Source organism: Herpailurus yagouaroundi, unplaced genomic scaffold, assembly GCF_014898765.1.
Source record: "Herpailurus yagouaroundi ecotype Mexico unplaced genomic scaffold, PumYag 28, whole genome shotgun sequence".
Lineage (NCBI taxonomy): Eukaryota > Metazoa > Chordata > Mammalia > Carnivora > Felidae > Herpailurus > Herpailurus yagouaroundi.
Genome location: NW_024412376.1, coordinates 65822737 through 65842197, shown reverse-complemented (window position 1 = coordinate 65842197; position 19461 = coordinate 65822737). Strand labels below are relative to the sequence as shown.

The following is a 19461-nucleotide window of genomic DNA, read 5'->3' as shown; positions in this document are numbered from 1 at the left end:
TTCAAAAGATGCAAGTTGATATATGGGGACAAATAGTAGAAAGACAACTAGTGAAGGATTAGTGTCTGTAATATCTACAGAGTTCCCAGAAACCAATGAGAACACAGCCAAACAGTCCAATAGAAAAGTGGATAAAGAGTACGTACAAGCATCTCTCAAAAGTAATGTAAATGGGACACAAGCTTATAAAAAGAACACAATTTCACTAACCATTGCTTAAATGCAATGAAGTATCACTCTTCAAGTCTCAGACTGAAAAAAAAAAAAAAGACTGACGAAATCAAATGTTGATGGTACAGACAAAAGGACACTTGAATCACTGCTAGGTGAAAGTAGAGCTTTTTCTGAAGGCAGTTGGGCAAGAGCAATCAAAACTTAAAGAAAACTTACTATTTGAGCCATAAATTTCATAATTAAGATCTATTTTAGACAATACTATTGGCATAATCATACAGTTTAATGTAAAAGGATGTTAACTGAAGTATTCTTCAAAACAGGAATGGTTACAAAAAATGAGCAGGTGTATATGAACACATGTGAAAAACTCTCCAGGTCATAAAGTTAGACCAAAGAAGTAAGTTCCAGAATGACATCTTATGTCATAAAACCATTTACATTTAAATATACTTATCTCCCAGATGGGCAGCTAAAACCTTGTGCTTTTCTCCAAGCTTCACCCAAAAGAACATCTTACAGAAAATCATCAGTGGGAAATGTGGAAGTTGCTAAAGATTTGATTAGGGAGATGAAGGAGATGGCTGGTATGCACTTCACCTGAAAAATTCCCATCTGACCTAACACATGGGAATCTCTTCCCCAGCCAATGGTCACCTTTCCCAGTTCCTAAGCCCCATCTTTCCAATTCTGCCACCCAAACGCAAACAACTCTCACCTTCTCATTTCTAATCTTCCATACTCCAACCCATAATAGTATGTCAAAGCATGTCAAAGGCATTATACTGAGAATAAAAATTGTATTTTACTCAGTGTAAAAAATATCCTCCAATTATTAGGATCACTAGCCTTTGAATATAGTAGAAGATGTGGTCATAATTAACAAATAAGTTGTACAAATAATGTGTGCAGTCTTTAACATACTTGAGAAAGCCCTAAAAAGTATCCACTGGGGAGAAAACTAGAATTGTGGGGGACTGGAGAAGGTAGGTGATGTCAAGGATTATAACCTAAATTGCGTAACTGATTACCCATGCATCCATGTATGATTTTAAGGTTTTATTTTCTTAAGATATCTACTACACAAAAGGAGCAGAAAATTTTTTTTAATTTTTTAATGTTTATTCATTTTTGAAAGAGAGAGAGCACAAGCAGCAGTGGAGTGGAGAGAGAGGGGAACACAGAATCTGAAGCAGGCTCCAGGCTCTGAGTTGCCAGCACAGAGCCGGACGCGGGGCTCGAACTCACGAACCGCGAGATTATGACCTGAGCCACCCAGGCGCCCCAAAAGGGCAAAAATTTTTAATCAAATTAAAAAACGGGCACTTGAGTGGCTCAGTCAGTTAAGTGTCTGACTCTGGATTTCGGGTCAGGTCATGATCTCACGGTTCATGGGATCAAGCCCTGCATTAGGATCTGTACTGGGAGCAGCACAGAGCCTGCGTGGAATTCTTTCTCTTTTTTCTCTGCACCCCGCCTCCCCGCTTGCTCATGTACTCTCTCTCTGTCTATCTCTCTCTCAAAATAAAGAAACATTTAAAAAATGTCACCTTCCTCTCTTTCAATATTTCCTACTTTGTGGTCTTAAGAGAGTCAGGAATATGCACTTTATTGGGCAGGTCAAGGGAAGGAAGTTCAAATCCCTGGACTGGGTTGGGCTGGGCTGGTCAAGAGCAGAGCAGGGAGCAAAGCTGATATCCCAGGGTGAGCTCAGGAAATAAGCATGAGTCTGAAGCTTTAAGGCAGAGACAAGAGTCAGAGGCCAGAGGTTTGGGAGGCAAGGCCCTGTGGCCAAAGGAGCAGGGGTGAAGGAAGCTCTAAAGGGCAATCTTTAGCTGATGGCTCCTATGTTAACATCTGGGGATGGGGAGGGCAGAGGGAGTAGAATAAGCTGGGAGGGAGGTTTTTCTATTAAAGTCTGAGCATAAAGGGGGAAATCACTGATTTGGTAATAAATGAACTCCAAGTCAATCATTTACTTCAGAGCCAGAGAAGGGTTCAGAATGACAACAGTTCAAACTAAGGGTTTAAAGAGTACTTAGGTAGCTCAGACTGGGTAAACTCAGTTAGTACAGAATGAATATAATAAAGATTTCTCAGTGTGTTACTAGACCGCTAATACCCTCGTAAGTCAAGAAAGGAAGAATGTTCAGAAAAGCAACCCTGCAAATGTGGCAAAATGTACTGCAAATATACATTTTTTAAAAAACCACTTCTCATATTACAACTACGATTTAAGCACATTAAATCTTCTACATTTGGGATAATCTCTTCATGGATTTTATTTATTCAGAAAACATGTGCCACATTCAAAGAACAATGTGTTCAATAAGTGCTATGAGTACAGCATCTATCTTCAAACCGTAAACTGTAATATGGAAAATCAAGTGGTTTTGTTAGAGATTATATAGTGTCAGGGCACCTGGGAGGCTCAGTCGGTTGAGTAACTCTGCCTCAAGTCATGATCTTGCGGTTTGTGAGTTCCAGCCCCACACTGGGCTCACTGCTATGAGACTTGTCAGTACAGAGCCCGCTTCGGATCCTCTGTCTCCCTCTCAGTGCCCCTTCCCCTCTTGCTTAAAATAAATAAATATTACAAAAAGAAATTATATAGTGACATCTCATCATCAACTCCAGAAAAATAATTTAAATAGGATATGTGATTTGCCATTAGCTGAATAAGCTTCAGACAAACCTCTATCTCTTGTTTCCCTCTGTCAGGTTCAATTCCTGCATGCGTCTCATTGTGCTCATCTCATCATTGTGAATGTGCTTCTAGAACACAAAAATAGGTAATTTTGTACAACACAGCACCGTAAATGAACCACCCACTACTTCACCTACAGCACACCTGAAGAAGAGAAACCTGGTACAAAGTTGAAGGAAAAAGCAACTGTGATTAAATTATGGAGTGATTTGTTCAGTCTATAATGTGACACACTTCTTAGAGATTTTCAGAGATTTTTTTATTATATATAATATATATAATATATAATTAAAAAATCTCTGAAAATACATAATATATTACATATAGCAATATACAGCAATATAATATATATATAATATAATATAATATATATATTATATATATGGTGTAAAACTTACACCATATATAGTTTTAGAATCTAATTCATGATCTATTTAGGAAGAGATTTATTCTTTCCTTTAAAACAGCTTTAATAAAATTTTAAATGAGCAAAGTCTGGTCTGCAATATCTGTCAAACAGACCACGGCCAAAAAAATACTTTTTCTACTGAAACTCAACACACATACACATATGCACAAATACATATGTATCATTTCATTAAATGGCCCTTACCCTTATATTTTCAATCATATTTTTAATGGCTATTCTTGACCCAATAAATTGATCTTAAGATATAAAAACTGGCCACGGCCCAGAGTTTGGAAATCCCTGGATGAGATATTAGTATAGGCGGCCTCGTGGAATTATCCCAAGAGACAGTAGGACCAGAGTTGTTCATAGGCTCAAAAGTTCATCTCTGAAAGGATATAGAAAGGGTCAGTGTGGGGGCTAGAGTTCTTCATAGGCTTGAAAGTTCATCTCTGGAAAGATATGCAAAGGGTCAGGAAAAGGTCTTTTATTTGACGAGACATACCTCTGTCCCCAGAAGCTTGTTTACAACTTCATCAGGACAAAACCTCCCTGTATTCATTTCCATCATCAAGCACATAGTGTCAGCTTCCTGATCCAGGTGACTGAGTCCATCTAGACGTCCTGCCTACAGCAGGAGGAGGGAAGCCCTATATACCTTATCTTGGTTTTGCTCCGCAATAAATTTGATAAGGAACAAAATGGAGGGTAAAGACTAACTGACTAGCTTCTGCCACCTCTAGTTCTGAAATGTCTGTGCAGTTGTTATTTAGAGATATAGTTAGATCCAGATAAACAATAATTAAGTAGATTCAAAAAATTCAACTAGTAATCATGCCAAATAATTGTCAGAATGGATTAGCGACAGGAATAACCAATTTTGACCTACTGAGACTATATAATTGGCAAAATGATAAAAACAACTAATTAAGTTTTAGAAATAAAAATCACCCCTTCACAGTTTGTCATTGCCATAATCACACTGAAAGATAATATTTCCTTTTCAAGCGAATCCAAACGATAAGAGAAGAATTGACCCCAAATGAATGAAGTCAGTATAATAAAAATGAATAAGTTACATAACCAAAGAAACCAAAAAATAATTTATTTAAAATAATAATCCTTGGTCATGCTATAGGATGAAGATCAGTTTGACTCAAATGTTTTTTTTTTTTTTCCTAATTTCCTTGCATATCCTTATTTTTCAGTTTCTTAACTGGCTATTAATGAATAATGATGGAAGAAAAAGTTTATTGCTTTTTCACATAACTCTTGGAGAATATTTCAGACTTTTTCACTTAACCATAACAAATGCTAGGATCTAACAGTAAGAAGCACATATAGCAGAAGGATTGAATGTGCTTTCCACTTTAGAAATTACAGGCATCATTGTTTCTATCCTACCCAAGACATCATTATTACTTTAATATGATTTATGGCTGACTGTATGAGATGGTGCAAAGATCCTGTGCTAAATTCCCATATGGCATATAACATAAGCCAAACTGAAAAACTCGTAAATGTGGGTAGATCAGTTTCATCAAAGAATGGAGCAAGAGAGTTCCAGAGACTGAGCAGGAAACTAGCCAGATAATTTTTTATAGTCATGTAATTCCAAAGCAGCAGTAATGAATGTGATCCTGCCCCTGATCATTTAACGCTTGAGTAAAACCTAAAGGCAGTCAGCAAGAAATTAGGCAGAGATGATTTGGGACACTATCAATCAACTCTTTTTATTCTTTGGTAAATCTAACTTTTTTTCCGTTTAGGCTAAAGCTGAAAAGATATCATAACTTCTTAGATGATTTAAAAGAGAAAGAATGAATCTCTGAAGTCTCAATAAATGCTGAAGTAACTATAGCTCCAATGGAATAGTCCAAGAGAAAAAAAAAGTAACAAGTTATTTTAAAAGATATCATATATATACATATATTTATTTGCATATATATATGCATATACATATACATATATGTATATGTGTGTGTGTGTGTGTATATATATATATATTTAACAGCATGCTAAAATATATCAACCAATATCAATGAATAAGTAGTGTCACAACAAGCAGGGCAAGCACTCTGAGCCCCAAGCTTCAGCAGCAGTCCACCACAGTCAGGGAGCACACACAATCTATACAGAGAACACTTCTTGAGTGTCTGGGCAGGAGGGGAATTCATGACTGGGGGGGATCCCACTTCTGGGCCCACAAGTTATAGCAATACAGGCCTATCTCAAGAAGCAAGAAAAATCCCAAATAAACTAACTAATCTTACACCTAAAGGAGCTAGAAAAACAACAAGCAAAGCCCAAAGTCAGTAGAAGGAAGAAAATAATAAATATTGGAGGAGAAAGAAATAAAATAAAGAATTAAAAAAGCAATAGAACAGATCAATGAAACCAGGAGCTAGTTCTTTGAACAAATTAACAGAATTGATAAACTTTTAGCCAGACTAAAAAATAAATAAATAAATAAAAAATGAAAACAAGGTAATGATTATAAAGCTTCTCACTGAACTCAGAAGAATAGATAAAAACTTTACAAAGGAAATAGAAAAATATAAGAAAGTACCAAACAGAAGCCATAGAAGTTAAAAACATAATAACTGAACTGAAAAATACACGAGAGGGGCTCAACAGCAGATTGGATGAAGCAGAAGAACAGATCAGCAAGCTAGATGTAAATAATGGAACTCACCCTGACAGAGCAGGAAAAAAAAAAAAAAAAGGAAAAAGAAAATGACAAAACATTTCAAAGAAATAATGACTGAAAATTTTGCTCACCTGGGAAAGGAAACAAACATGTAGGTCTAGGAAGTCCACTAAGTTCAAAAGATATCCACACCAACACACATTCTAATTTAAATGTCAAAAGTTAAAGAGAGAATCTTAAAAACAGCAACAGAAAAATAATGTGTTATATGTAAAGGAAATCCCATAAAGCTATCAGCAAAATTTTCAGCAGAAACTTTCCAGGTGATAAAGGGAGTGGCATGAAGTATTCAAAGTGCTGAAGGGAGAAACCTTCCAACCAAGAATACTCTACTGGCAAAGTTATCATTCAGAACAGAAGGAGAGACAAGTTTCCCAGATAAACAAAATTAAGTAAGTTCATCACCACTAAACCGTCCTAAAAGAAATTTATTAAAGGGACTTCTTTAAGCTGAAAAGAAAAGGCACTAATTAATAACAAGAAAACATATTAAAGTGAAAATCTCTCTGAAAAAGGTAAAATATATAGTGAAAATAGTGGAGTAATCATTTATAAAGCTAGTATGAAGGGTCAAAAGTAATTAAGATTAAATACTTAAGGGATACATAAAATAAAAGATGTGAAATGTGACATCAAAAACAAACTGTCGGAGAGGGGAATAAAAATGTAGTTTTGGAATGTGTTCAAATTTAAGTGGCTATCAATTTAAAATAAATTGTTATACACATAGGGTGATATATGTGAACTATTTCAAAGTAACCAAAAATAATATATCATAGCAAATACACAAAGGAAAATGAAAAAGGAATCTAAACATAACACTAAAGAAGTTATCAAAACAGAAGATAAATGGGGCACCTGCATAGCCAGGTAAGCATCTGACTTTGGCTCAGGTCATGATCTTACAATTTATAGGTTAGAGCCCAGCCTTGAGCTCTATGCTGACAGCTCAGAGTCTGGAGCCTGCATCAGATTCTGTACCTCCCTCTCTCTCTGCTCCTCCCTCTCTCATGCTCATTCTCTCTCTCTCTCTCTCTCTCTCTCTCTCTCTCTCTCTCTCTCTCAAAAATAAATAAATATTAAAACAAAAACAAAAACAGAAGGTAAGAGACAAAAAGAAAATAACAAGAAAACTGTGAAAACATCCAGAGAAAAGGTAACAAAATGGGAATAAGTCCACAATTTTCAATGATTACTTTACATGTAAATGGACTAAATTCTATAATCAAAAGATATACAGTGGCTGAATGAATAAAAAAAAAGACTTAGCTATATGTTTCCTGTAAGAGTCTCACTTCAGAAGGACACACAGATTAAAAGTGAAGTGACAGAAAAATGTATCACATGTAAATGGAAATGAAAAGAAAGCTGGTATGGCTATACTCAATATCAGACAAAATAGACTTAAAATGACTGTAATAAAATGCAAGAAAAGGCATTACATAATCATAAGGGAATCAACCCAGCAGGAAGATATAACATTTATAAATATGTATGCACCCAAACAGAAGCACCAAAATACACAAACAAATATTAACAGGCCTAAAGGCAGAACTTTATAGCAATACAATAATAGTAGGGGATTTTTAACACCCCTACTTATATCAATGGATAAATAATCCAGACAGAAAGTCAATAAGGAAACATAGGTTTACACAACACATTATACCAGATGTACTTAATAGATAAATATAGAACTTTCCATCCAAAAGGAGTTGAGGGGCAACTGGGTGGCTCAGTCAGTTAAGTATCTGACTTCGGCTCAGTCATAATCTCACAATTCAGGGAGTTCGAGCCCTACATCAGGCTCTCTGTGAACAGCTCAGAGCCCAAAGCCTGCTTCAGATCCTGTGTCTCCCTCTCTCTCTGCCTTCCCCTGCTCGTGCTCTCTCTCTCTCTCTCAAAAATAAATAAACATTGAAAAAATTCAAAAGGAGATGAATACATATTCTTCTCAGGTGCACATGAAACATTCTCCATGATAGATCACATGTTAGGCCATAAAGCAAGTCTTAATAAAAAGACTAAAATCATATCGAGCATCTTTTCCAAGCACTAAGAAAAAAAAAGAAAAAAAAAGAACAAATAAAACCTAAAGTTAGAAGAAGGAAGGAAATAATAAGAATAGAGTGGAAATCAGTGAAATAGAGACTAAAAAGACAATAGAAAAGATGAATGAAACTAAGAGCTGGTTCTTTGAAAAGATAAACAAAACTGACAAACCTTTGGCTGGACTCACTCACTAATATATTTATTTTATAAATATAACATCAGAAAGAGGTAAAGATAAAACTGATATCACAAAAACACAAATCATCATACAAGACAACTACAAAAAAATTCTATGCCAAGAAATTGGACAATCTAGAAGAACTAGATAAATTCCCAGAAATAATATTTCAAGACAGAATCATGAAGAAATAAAAAGTCTGAATAGACCAATTACAGTAAGAAGATGAATTAGTAATCAACACCTCCCAACAAACAAAACTCCAGGGCAATATAGCATCACTGATGAATTCTACCAAACATTCAAAGATTTAATACCTACCATGCTCAAACTCTTCCAAAAAACTGAAAAGGAGGGAATGCTTCCAAACCCATTTACAAAAACAATATTACCCTGATACCCAAACTAGACAAGGACACCACAAAAAAAAAGAAAGAAAAAGAAAAAAGAAAAGAAAAGAAAAGCAAAAAGGAAAAGAAAAAGAAAAAGAAAAAAAAGTGAAGGAGAAGAAGATGAGGGGGAAGTGGGGGGAAGAAAAAAACTTACAGGCAAATATACCTTTTAAACATAGATGCAAAAATCCTCAATAAAATATTAGCACACTGAATTTAATAACACATTAAGAAGATCATACACCATGATCAAGTAGGATTTATTCCACAGATGCAAGGATGGTTCAATATCCACAGACCAATCAACATGATGAACCACATTAACAAAATGAAAGATAAAAATCGTATAATCATCTCAAATAGATAAAGAAAAAGCATTTGGCAAAATTTAACATCCACTTATTATAAAAACTCTCAACTAAGGGGCGCCTGGGTGGCGCAGTCGGTTAAGCGTCCGACTTCAGCCAGGTCACGATCTCGCGGTCCGTGAGTTCGAGCCCCGCGTCAGGCTCTGGGCTGATGGCTCGGAGCCTGGAGCCTGTTTCCGATTCTGTGTCTCCCTCTCTCTCTGCCCCTCCCCCGTTCATGCTCTGTCTCTCTCTGTCCCAAGAATAAATAAACGTTGAAAAAAAAAATTAAAAAAAAAAAAAAACTCTCAACTAAGTGTGGAGGGAACATAGTTCCACATAATAAAGCCTATATATAACAAGTCCATAGCTAATATCAAACTAAATGATAAAAAGTTGAAAGTTTTCCTTTAAAATCAGGTACAAGACCAGGATGCCCACTCTCCCCGCTTTTATGCAACATAATATTGGAAGGCCTAGCCAGAGTAATTAACAAGAAAAAGAAATAAAAGACATCTAAATTGAAAGAAAGAAGTAATTAAAACTGTCACTACTTGCAAATGACATGATACTATATATAGAAGACCCCAAAGACTTCACCAAAAGAACTGCTGGAACTAATAAATGAATTCAATTATGTTTCAAGATACAAAATTAATATGCAAAAATCCATTGCATTTTCACACACTAATATGAAACTATCAGAAAGAGAAATCAAGAAAACAATCCTATTTATAAGTGCATCAAAAACAATGAAATGTCTAGGACTAAACTGAACCAAAGAAGTGGAAAACCTGTACCCGGAAAATGATAACACACTGATGAAAGAAATGGAAGACACAAATAAATAGAAAGATATTCCATGTTCATGGATTAGAATAATTAATACTGTTAAAATGTCCATACTACCCAAAGCAATCTATAGATTTAATGCAATCCCTATCAAAATTCCAATAGCATTTTTCACAAAAGTAGAACAAATAATTGTAAAATTTGTACGGAATCACAGTAAATCTCAAATAGCCAAAGCAATCTGGATAAAGAAGAACAAAGAGGCATCATATTCCCAAATTTAAAACTATACTACAAAGCTATATAATCAAAACAGTATGTTACAGATAGAAAAATATAGACACACAGATCAATGGAACAGAATAGATAGCCCAGAAATAAACTCATGCAGTTAATTCATGACAAAGGAGGCAAGAATACAGAATGGGAAAGAAGAGTCTCTTCAATGAATAGTGATGAGAGACGTGAACAGCCACATGCAAAAGAATGAACCTGGACCACTAACTTACACAATATACAAAAATAAATTTAAAATGTATTAAAAGACTTGAATGTAAGACCTGAAACCATAAAACTCCTAAAAGAAAACATATTAATCTCCCTGACATGAGTCTTAGCAATGCTTTGTAGATCTGGCTCCAAAGACAAGGACAACAAAAGCAAAAATAAACAAATGGGACTACATCAAACTAAAAAAAACATCTGCAGAGCAAAGGAAACTATCAACAAAATGAAAAGACAACCTAGTGAATGGGGGAAGATATTTGCAAATGATATATCTGATAAAAGGTTAATACCCAATATATATAAAGAACACATACAACCCAATAACAAAAAAACAAACAATACCATTTTCTGAATTCAACTGAAACATTATTTATTATCTACACAAAGTAGATAAGATAAAACTAATACATTCTGAAACAAGAACTAGAATAAAGGTAGTATGTAGGAAATGTAAACAAAAATTAATACACAAAACTAAGAGATGATAATTGAAGAAAGTCCTAACAGAAAAGAGGAAGGGTGGGGCACCTGGCTGGCTCAGTCAGTAGAGCAGGTGACTCTTGATCTCAAGGTCATTAATTCAAACACCATGTTGGGTATAGAGTTTAAATAAAAACAAAATTAAATTAAAAATTTAAAAAAAAAGAAAAGAGGAAGGGGAAGTTAGGTCATGCTGACTGAAGACAAATGTCAAGTTGTCTTAGGTACGCAGAGAAAAGAATAAACATCTGGAAAAGTTGAGGTCATGGGAGAGGGCAAGGTGCATTATAACTTATACAGGCATCGGAAATCTACTCATAATATTAGAGTACAAGAGTGGTATGTCAGAGTTGCACTATGAGACAATTTATTTAGGACGATGGAAAGGTGGGAAGTGATAAGTAATAAGAATCTAATTAGATGGGTATTAAAGCAATGAAAATGAGCAATAATTGGGATGTTGGGATGGTAAAGGAACAAATGACTGAAGGTGACTAGACAAGGTAGAGGGTAGATTCTTTAAGAATCAGCATTTTTGTTTTTTTTTTTTTTTTTAATGCTTTATTTATTTATTTATTTTGAGAGAGAGAGAAAGAGAGAGAGAGAGGGAGAATGAGCAGGGAAGGGACAGAGAGAGAGGGAGACACAGAATCCAAAGCAGGCTCCAGGCTCTGAGCTGTCAGCACAGAGCCCAACATGGGGCTTGAACCCACAAACCACGAGATCATGACCTGAGCCAAAGTCTCATGCTTAACTAACTGGGCCACCCAGGTGCCCCAAGAATCAGTGTTTTAAAAAGGGTCTAAGACTAAAGAAACAGACAGGAGTAAGCATATGCTTTTGTCATTAACAGAAAGAAGAAACTCCAAAAGAGAGGTTATCTGGGACATAAAGAATGAAAAAGTCATTCTGGGACATGCTAAATTCATTAGGTCAAAAAGATATCCAGTTATGTTTCAAATAAAAAAATTAATATAGTTTTGAAGACTGGGTTAAATAAATAAGTCATTTGGCATGTGTTGGTATAGAGTTGATAGCAGAAGTCATGGATGTAGCTGATGCAGAGAACACAGAAGAGGCCCACAGCCAATGCATCCAGCCAACCTCCTCAGGGAGGGGAGATGGAAGTGTTCAGAGAAATTGGTAGAACACCTAGCAAAGTATACACCAAACATGAACAGAATTTCAAAACAGGTAACGTGAACAAGAGTGTCAAACGTTACAGAAAAAAAAAGGGAGAGAATAAAGACTTTGCAGTTAGTACACCACTGGGAAACAGTGGATGGCCCTCTGGGTGTGAGAACAGTTTCAACAGACGATGGAAGACAGAAACCAGGCCACAAGGGGTTGTGGCCTGAGTGAGGGGGTAGAAAGTAAAAGCAAGATCTTCTGTAATTATTCCACATGCACAAGCACGTCCAGATATACACAAATCTCTTATAAAATAATTAGAAGTCAAATCAGCGAATATAATAATAATAATAATAATAATAATAATAATAATGATATTTATACGCTTTTACCTTCTTGTGATTCTTGTAAACATTTCTGTGGGCAAATCCCTTTCCACAAAGCTTGCATTTATAAGGTTTATCTTCACTGTGTATTACTTTGTGGGCGCCCACTTGATCAAGCCTCTTGAAAGATTTATTACAAATCTCACAATTATAGGGTCGCTTTTCTGTGAAAAATGAGTGGAGACAATCTCACATCTATATAAAGGTAAAGGATAAAAAGGGAAACAGCCTTACCTTATATTACTTCTAATGGACTAGTCAACTGAAACATGATTCAAACAACTGAAAAAAATCTACTTACCAATCCATTTCTGTTAGACATGTGACCCTATTCACAAAAGAAATATGAACTTGTTCTTTCAGAGACTTATTTTTGTAAACTAAATGTGTAAAGTAGCTTAGATGTAAGAATGAAGCTCAAATTCAAGGAAAAAAAAATCCTATTTCCAGATGAAAAATGTGCTGATAGTATGAGTTTAAACCAAGGTCACAACTTCAAACGCTAAGAGTGTTCTGACAGTGATAAAAGTAAATGACAGACCTGTCTCCTACTTGAACAAGTGGAACTCATATAGGCAAAGCTTCAATTCTCAACAGAAAGCTTCAATTCTCTACATACCTAGGTTGTTGTACAGAACCCATATATATGCAACGTTAACGTAATGTTGACCACTAGATGCAAAAAATACTATTTGTTTCAAACAAAGCATATCTGAAGGCCACCAGTTTTTGATCTCCTATTTTCATTTGCCAAAATATATATAGCCATCACCAAACAAAGTGGATATGTAAAAACATTCTAACCTCAATGGCCTTAAATTATAGACGTTCCAAACTCTAGAAGGAGACTTCATAAAGCAAAATTTATTTTCAGACCTTACTCTTTTTAATCCGTATAACAGACCTATTACTCAAACTTGCTTAAAATGAAACTACAGCTTTAAAAACTTATATTCTCAAAATGTATTTATAAAATTCTCATTAACATTTATTAGTACCTTAGTGAGAATGTGAAAGTATCTAGAAAAGCAGAAACTATAATTGTTGAATCCCTCCTAAAAGTCAGACCCCCTGCTAGCACAGTACATAATGATCTCATTTAACCTTCACAGCAATTCTGAAAGGTAGGGCCCTTTTCACAGATAAAGAACAGAATCTCAGGCTCCAGGAGGAGTAGACAATAAATTAAATGGTGATTCTGAAGAGCTTCGATATCACTTAGTCCAATCACCTTGGCTTTATAAATAAACTGAGGTCTAGAGAGGCTAAGTAACTTGTTCAAAATCACACGGCTAGTTACTGGCCAACCTAGAACTAAAAGCCAGGTCTCCTGATTACTATTCTCGGAGATCCTGAAAAGGACAAAGTGAATCTTTTGTAGTGATTTCAATATAAATGAACAAATATGTATTTTACCTGAGTGAGTGATCATATGACGTTTTAGCTGATTAGCTGAAATAAATTTCTTCATACATTCTTGACAATCAAATATCTCATGAATCTGCAAAAGGTTAAGTTGACAGTTAGGCCAACTGTCAAAGCCAAATAAATTATATAGAGCTCAAGTAAGGTATAAATATGTGGATAGCTGCTATTGCAATATCTATGTATATTGTAATTCAGCTCTGCTTTATTCACACTATCTTATATCAATTGAAAATGCAGTGAACCTGGTACCTAATAAAAACAAACAATTAAAAGAAAATACAAGATTGCAGCACACTTGAAATATGTGGTATAGCTGACCTATTTAGTGCATATTAAATTTCTACACTCTGTAAAAAGTTATACCTAACTGACACGAACTCTTTTTGTTATGCACAAATTTAGATTTGGAAATATAGAACCTGTATGTGATAATATTCCCTTTACAGTAGTGAAACTATTTTAAATTTAAATGTATATAGTACAGAAAAAAAACATGAATTATCATGAAAGACAAGAAGATATATGATTCCGAAAAACATTTAGCTCAAAGTAAAATTCTTACATGATAAGAAGACCACAATAAAAAGAAAAGATCAAAAACTATAATAAGTAGGGAACATGACTTTATCAAACAGCTGGCTAATAAGTATTACAACTGAATATTAACTTTAGCTCTTTCCCTCTGAGACACTAAACAGAGAAATTGTATAGGTGGTATGAAAAGTAGAAGCCCAGTTTATTATCAGAAACAATGCACAAAGTTCTAAGAGGAATGTATTGCAAGAAGCCTCATATGAGAAATGTTGATCACCCCCAATGAACAAGAGCATCACACTGTTTTGCTGAAGATTCTAAAATAGTTCTGGTGAAGTTATATTTGCTTCAACCTCACTAAAGGTAAAGCCCACAATAGTAAACACCAGAGAAGCAAAGGCCCTTGTGCAGAAAGACAAGGTGCTGTGATTACCCCTGCAGAATAACGAGGGCTACTGCAGAGTGAAGTCAAGGCAGAGGGCCAAGAACTGAGTGAGTCATGAGTAGAAGACTGGGTTGTATCCTGGTAATTGGCTCCCTCGATCTAAGTGGCCATGGAAGAACTCAAAACAGAGAGACTGAAAAGAGGGGACAAGCCAGGGAAACAAAAGCTAGGGAAAATTACCAGGTCCCACGTCTGAGTCTGGGACTTCATTCGATGCCCAACCTCATGGCAGGTCTGAGGCTGCCAATCCACCTTCTGCCTTTGTCAGATCTGATTCTTGGTGAGTCAAAAAACTCAGTTGGGAAAAGCACAGAAAATGTAGATAAGGCAGAAGCAGAATGATGTTATTCCACTAGAGTCTGACTTACACCTCTGCTTATATGCAGTGTCATCTATTCTCAATTAGTGAATATATGGAGTCCAAAGGATTCTATGATTCCTCAGGCAAAAAATGTGGGACCCACACAAATACTCAGAAAGCAAGTACTACACAGTTAGAAGTAAAACTTTCAGCCTGAGCCATTTTAAAGACAGTCTGTTCAATCATCAAAGACCTTCACATGGTTTTGGTTCAACACCTATGCTTAAGGAGCAATATTATGTGTATTGTTTATTTAAAGATAGTAAGAACAGATTTATATTCTTAAACTCTATGTTTCTGTAATATATGTCTTTTATAATAACAATATCTCCTAAAAAAGATTATGTGCTTTCTGAGCCATACATCAATGAAAATATATTTAGTGTATTTTCATTTTAATATAAAACTTATATTAAAACATAAAATTTTTTAAAATTATTCATCCATATATAAAGTGTTAAATGTTAAATAAAATACTGCAGAATAGTACCCATGTTTTTTCACTTCTTAACTCTCACAGCTCCTGAAACATGAAACACTTTTTAAAGGTTCAGTTGAATTAATTTTCCATAATTATAAAACAGAATATTCACTGTATATGAAAGCACTTTTGCATTGACTATATTATTTATAGTGGAAAATTCAGGCCACAGCTATCTTCAAAAATCCTTAAAAAGCTTAATAAAACAACCAAATTTGGTAATACTATTTATTTACACTTAATGATAAATAAAGCACAATTTTCAAAATGTTCAGCTTACTAGTTGATATGGAGCATATTAAATTACAATTTTGAAGTCCCTAAATAAACAATTTTCAAGAAGGGTTATAATATGTCTTATTGTAACATAAAATAGTATACAGTAATGTAAGATACTATGCCAGACTATTATGTAATTTGGCATATTCATACAGCACCCTCTACTGGCAAGGTTAAATACTGCAACCAAACTCTATTAGACATTCAACATACCCAACTATTAAGAACAGAGTCAGAAACGGAAGTCAAAAGCTGTCTATGGATTCAGAAAGGCTAAATTAGATGAGCCATGCTGTAATGAAGGAAGTGCTGCATTCAGCTAATAAGTTATTAACATTTTGCAGAGATAATTTGGGTGCTGTGTTCTACCATCACCAAGTAGTATTTGGCTCTACCAAGACATTCCTTGGGGAAAAAGTTCTTATATTATGAAAAAAATAAATGGAAAAGAGAACACTTTTCAGAAATAGGCCCCACAAGCAACTTTGTTGAAACACTCTGTTTAGTACAATCTTTAATCTGGTAAACTATCTTAAATTTCAACTTCTTAAGATGTAAATAGACCAGGGAAAGAAATCATAGAATTATACAAGTAAGAAGATATTTAGAAAATAGCTACTAAATTGGATTTCATCTTTTTGCCTCAGACTAAGATTCTGCTTCGGAAGCCATAGGGATGAAGTGAGCAGTGCAAATACTAAAATTAGAATGTTACAGTGAAGATTAGCATGGCCGGTGCACAAGAATTACATGCAAATTCTTGATGTGTTCTACATGTTTAAACAATCCTATTAGAAAACCATTTAGAAACAAACAAACAAAACAGCTCATGGCACTTGGAGAAAAAATTAAAAAGCATGGACCCATTTAATAAAAGAGAGAACAGAGGCCCAATGTTACATGGAGTGTTAGGGACAGAAGATGACACCCACTGTCCTCACTCTCAGTCCACCGCTTGTTCCGTTATTTCTCCCTGAGGATCAAAATCACCCAACATATAAAATACAATCTTGGACATCTTTGAAATCTAACTATCTTGTGTGTTTATAGATTAAACCCACAGCACATAGTTAGAACTATCAGATTGAATATCATGAATTTTAAAGCCATTCAGGTTACTTTGGAATATATCTATATACAATAAAGAGATAAATTCATTTTGTAAACCATAAGAAAAGTAAAATTTTATATTCACTGGTATTATATACTCTCTTCAATATTAAATCACTAAAAGAAAATATTATACGCTCCTAGATATTCTGAAAAGTGATGTGAAATTAAAAAATAATCATTTATCTGATAATATAAGAGTTCTTCTAGCATTTGTCACAATAAGAACAAAAATCTAAATTTTATTTTAGCTCTATTCTATTGTAAATTCTATTAAATAGTGCTAATGTTGTTAAGGTTAATAACCCCGGTATATTTTTCAGGTTAACCTTTCACATTAAATTTGTAAGTTAGTAATAAGTTTTATGTTTATTACAAAATACATTAAATTTATTTTCTTCTAATATAATCATTTGTTTCTGCTAACAACACTTTGACATACTTGCACATTATTTTTAGTTCTTCAAAATAAGGAGCTCTTGTCTTTGTTTTGTCGGACTTTACTATAAGATGCATGCATTTTAATAGCTAAATGCCATTGCAGGGCATATTATAAATCCACAAAACTTATATGTTTCCATCAAATACATAGTATTTCCTGAGCAAAAGGCAAATAAAAAAGCTTGAAACTCAAAATATACTTTTACAAGAGCTCACTTTTCTGCATATCAGTCTTGCATTTTAGAATACGCTAGTGTATAAATTGATGACAAAGCTCTGTCTTTATAAAAAAATCAATTAAAATTTTTCATGGCAGGCTCTATAAATGACTAAAAGGTCTTACACTCTGATGAGCATTAATCTTCATCTTACTGACCTTTCTATGTTCCTGTAGGCTTGATGCTGAAGAACACTTTTTATTGCACACTGAACATATGAGCTTTTTCTTAGGATCGCCTAAAATGCAAATAAAATATCATCATGATTTAAATGAGAATATGAAGAGCATCAGATACAATGTTTCTAGGTGATATATAATTTCTAAACAGGTATTTCATCTTAACAAGATGTTATACAAGTTATTCTAAGTTATTCTAAATTATTCTAAGTTAACAACTTAGAATTCCAAAATGTTCAATGTTATAGTTATAGCCATTAAACTGGATTTAAACCCTTTCTTTTTAAATTTGAAAAATATTCAGCATGATATACCACTTTCTACACATATAAAATAGGCATTTCACCTTTCCATAAACTAATGTAGAATTAAAAGAGAAAAAGCACACTAACATGAAAAATTGTAATTTAAATTAATCAAATGTGTTTATAAAAGAAAAAAATGGCTTTATTAATTCATAAGTTGATTTTGCTACTTGCTCTAAATTTTAAGAGAATATTTCATTTAATCCTCTGTGTTTTTTAAGATGGAATTTATAGATTATTCTTTCCAGCACTAGATTCCTACAAAATCTATGAGCATATACTTTTTCATATTAATGTCAAAAACCAGAATAAACCAAAATCAAGTACATCAAAACATTATATCAACATTTGTATTATTATACAAATCAAAACAAGACCAATTTTGTCTTCTTACAGTGATTACAGTAGCTCATTTCATATTTCAAATTTCACAGTGGTTATAGAAATGAAGACTCAATAAAACATTTTTTTTCAAATATGATGTAATATCATCTGCACTACCACAAATAATCACAGAGTGGTTTCTTCAACTTTTAATTAATTTCAAATACACAAATTTGTATATTTGAAGTAATCAAATAATATGACGAACCACCATGTACCCACACCTGGCCCCAACAATGACAAATCCATGGCTATTCTTGCCTCAACCTCAACCCCATCTACTTGCCCATTTCTCTATTATTTTGAAAAAACTCCAAGACATTAAAAAAAAAATATTACAAGATGATTTTATTTTATTATAGGACTGTGATTATACACTTTTAGAAAAATAAAGTATGAATTTGTTATTAAGTTACTTGTTTCATATAATGCACTATTTTTAGCATGCTGAATGTTACAGCCAAGAAAATTTTCCATAGTGATTGACAAAAAATATGGCTACTAAAGGAGAAAATTCTCCCCAGCAAAATGAGTATCTCTATACATATAGATTACATACACGGCAGGGGAGGGGGGCACAGAAGAGGAATATTCCTTCTTTTCTAGCTTGCACTAGCTGGCATTTCCCTCTTTCAATTCATAATCTTTTGTTGCTCTGTCTTATCCCTCATACCGGCTGTTCTTTAAGACTAGACCCTATCCTTTCCCTGAGGGAGAGAAGAGAGAGAGAACTGAGACATTCCCAACCACACCTCTTACTTTATCCTCATGTTACTGCTACTGTCCCTACAGCTGGAATCACAGGCAATGCAGCATACCCCCATCCCTACTCTCCAAACTTTTCCCTCCTCCTGTCGTCTTCTATTCTTCATCCTAGAATTGGAATCCAAGCTCTTTTGAGAAAAAAACTATTTTTTTTTTTTTTTTTTGAGAGAGTGAGAGAGTGAGCACATGCAAGCAAGGGAGGGACAGAAGGAAGGACAGAGGAAGAGGAAGGGACAGAATGTCAAGCAGGCTCCATGCTCTGCGGG

The 19461-nt window shown here is 34.4% G+C and overlaps 1 protein-coding gene and 1 pseudogene across 5 annotated transcripts in view; one reads left to right on the top strand and one right to left on the bottom strand.

Moving 5' to 3' along the window:
• Nucleotides 1-19461, bottom strand: part of PRDM5 (PR/SET domain 5) — a 209377-nt gene that overhangs the window by 87072 nt on the left and 102844 nt on the right. For 4 of the 5 annotated variants that reach the window (XR_005790181.1, XM_040474755.1, XM_040474777.1 and 1 more), the window contains exons 8-10: nt 17721-17800; nt 13682-13766; nt 12272-12429 (exon numbers count right to left, since the gene is read on the bottom strand). Coding sequence is in view for 4 of the 5 variants with exons in the window: in XM_040474755.1 (XP_040330689.1) it covers nt 12272-12429; nt 13682-13766; nt 17721-17800 (323 nt within the window). In the remaining variant the exon portion in view is untranslated. The remainder of the gene's footprint in view (nt 1-12271; nt 12430-13681; nt 13767-17720; nt 17801-19461) is intronic. The other variant, XM_040474762.1, reaches the window with a different exon arrangement.
• On the top strand, nt 16479-16573 carry LOC121040310 (uncharacterized; annotated as a pseudogene).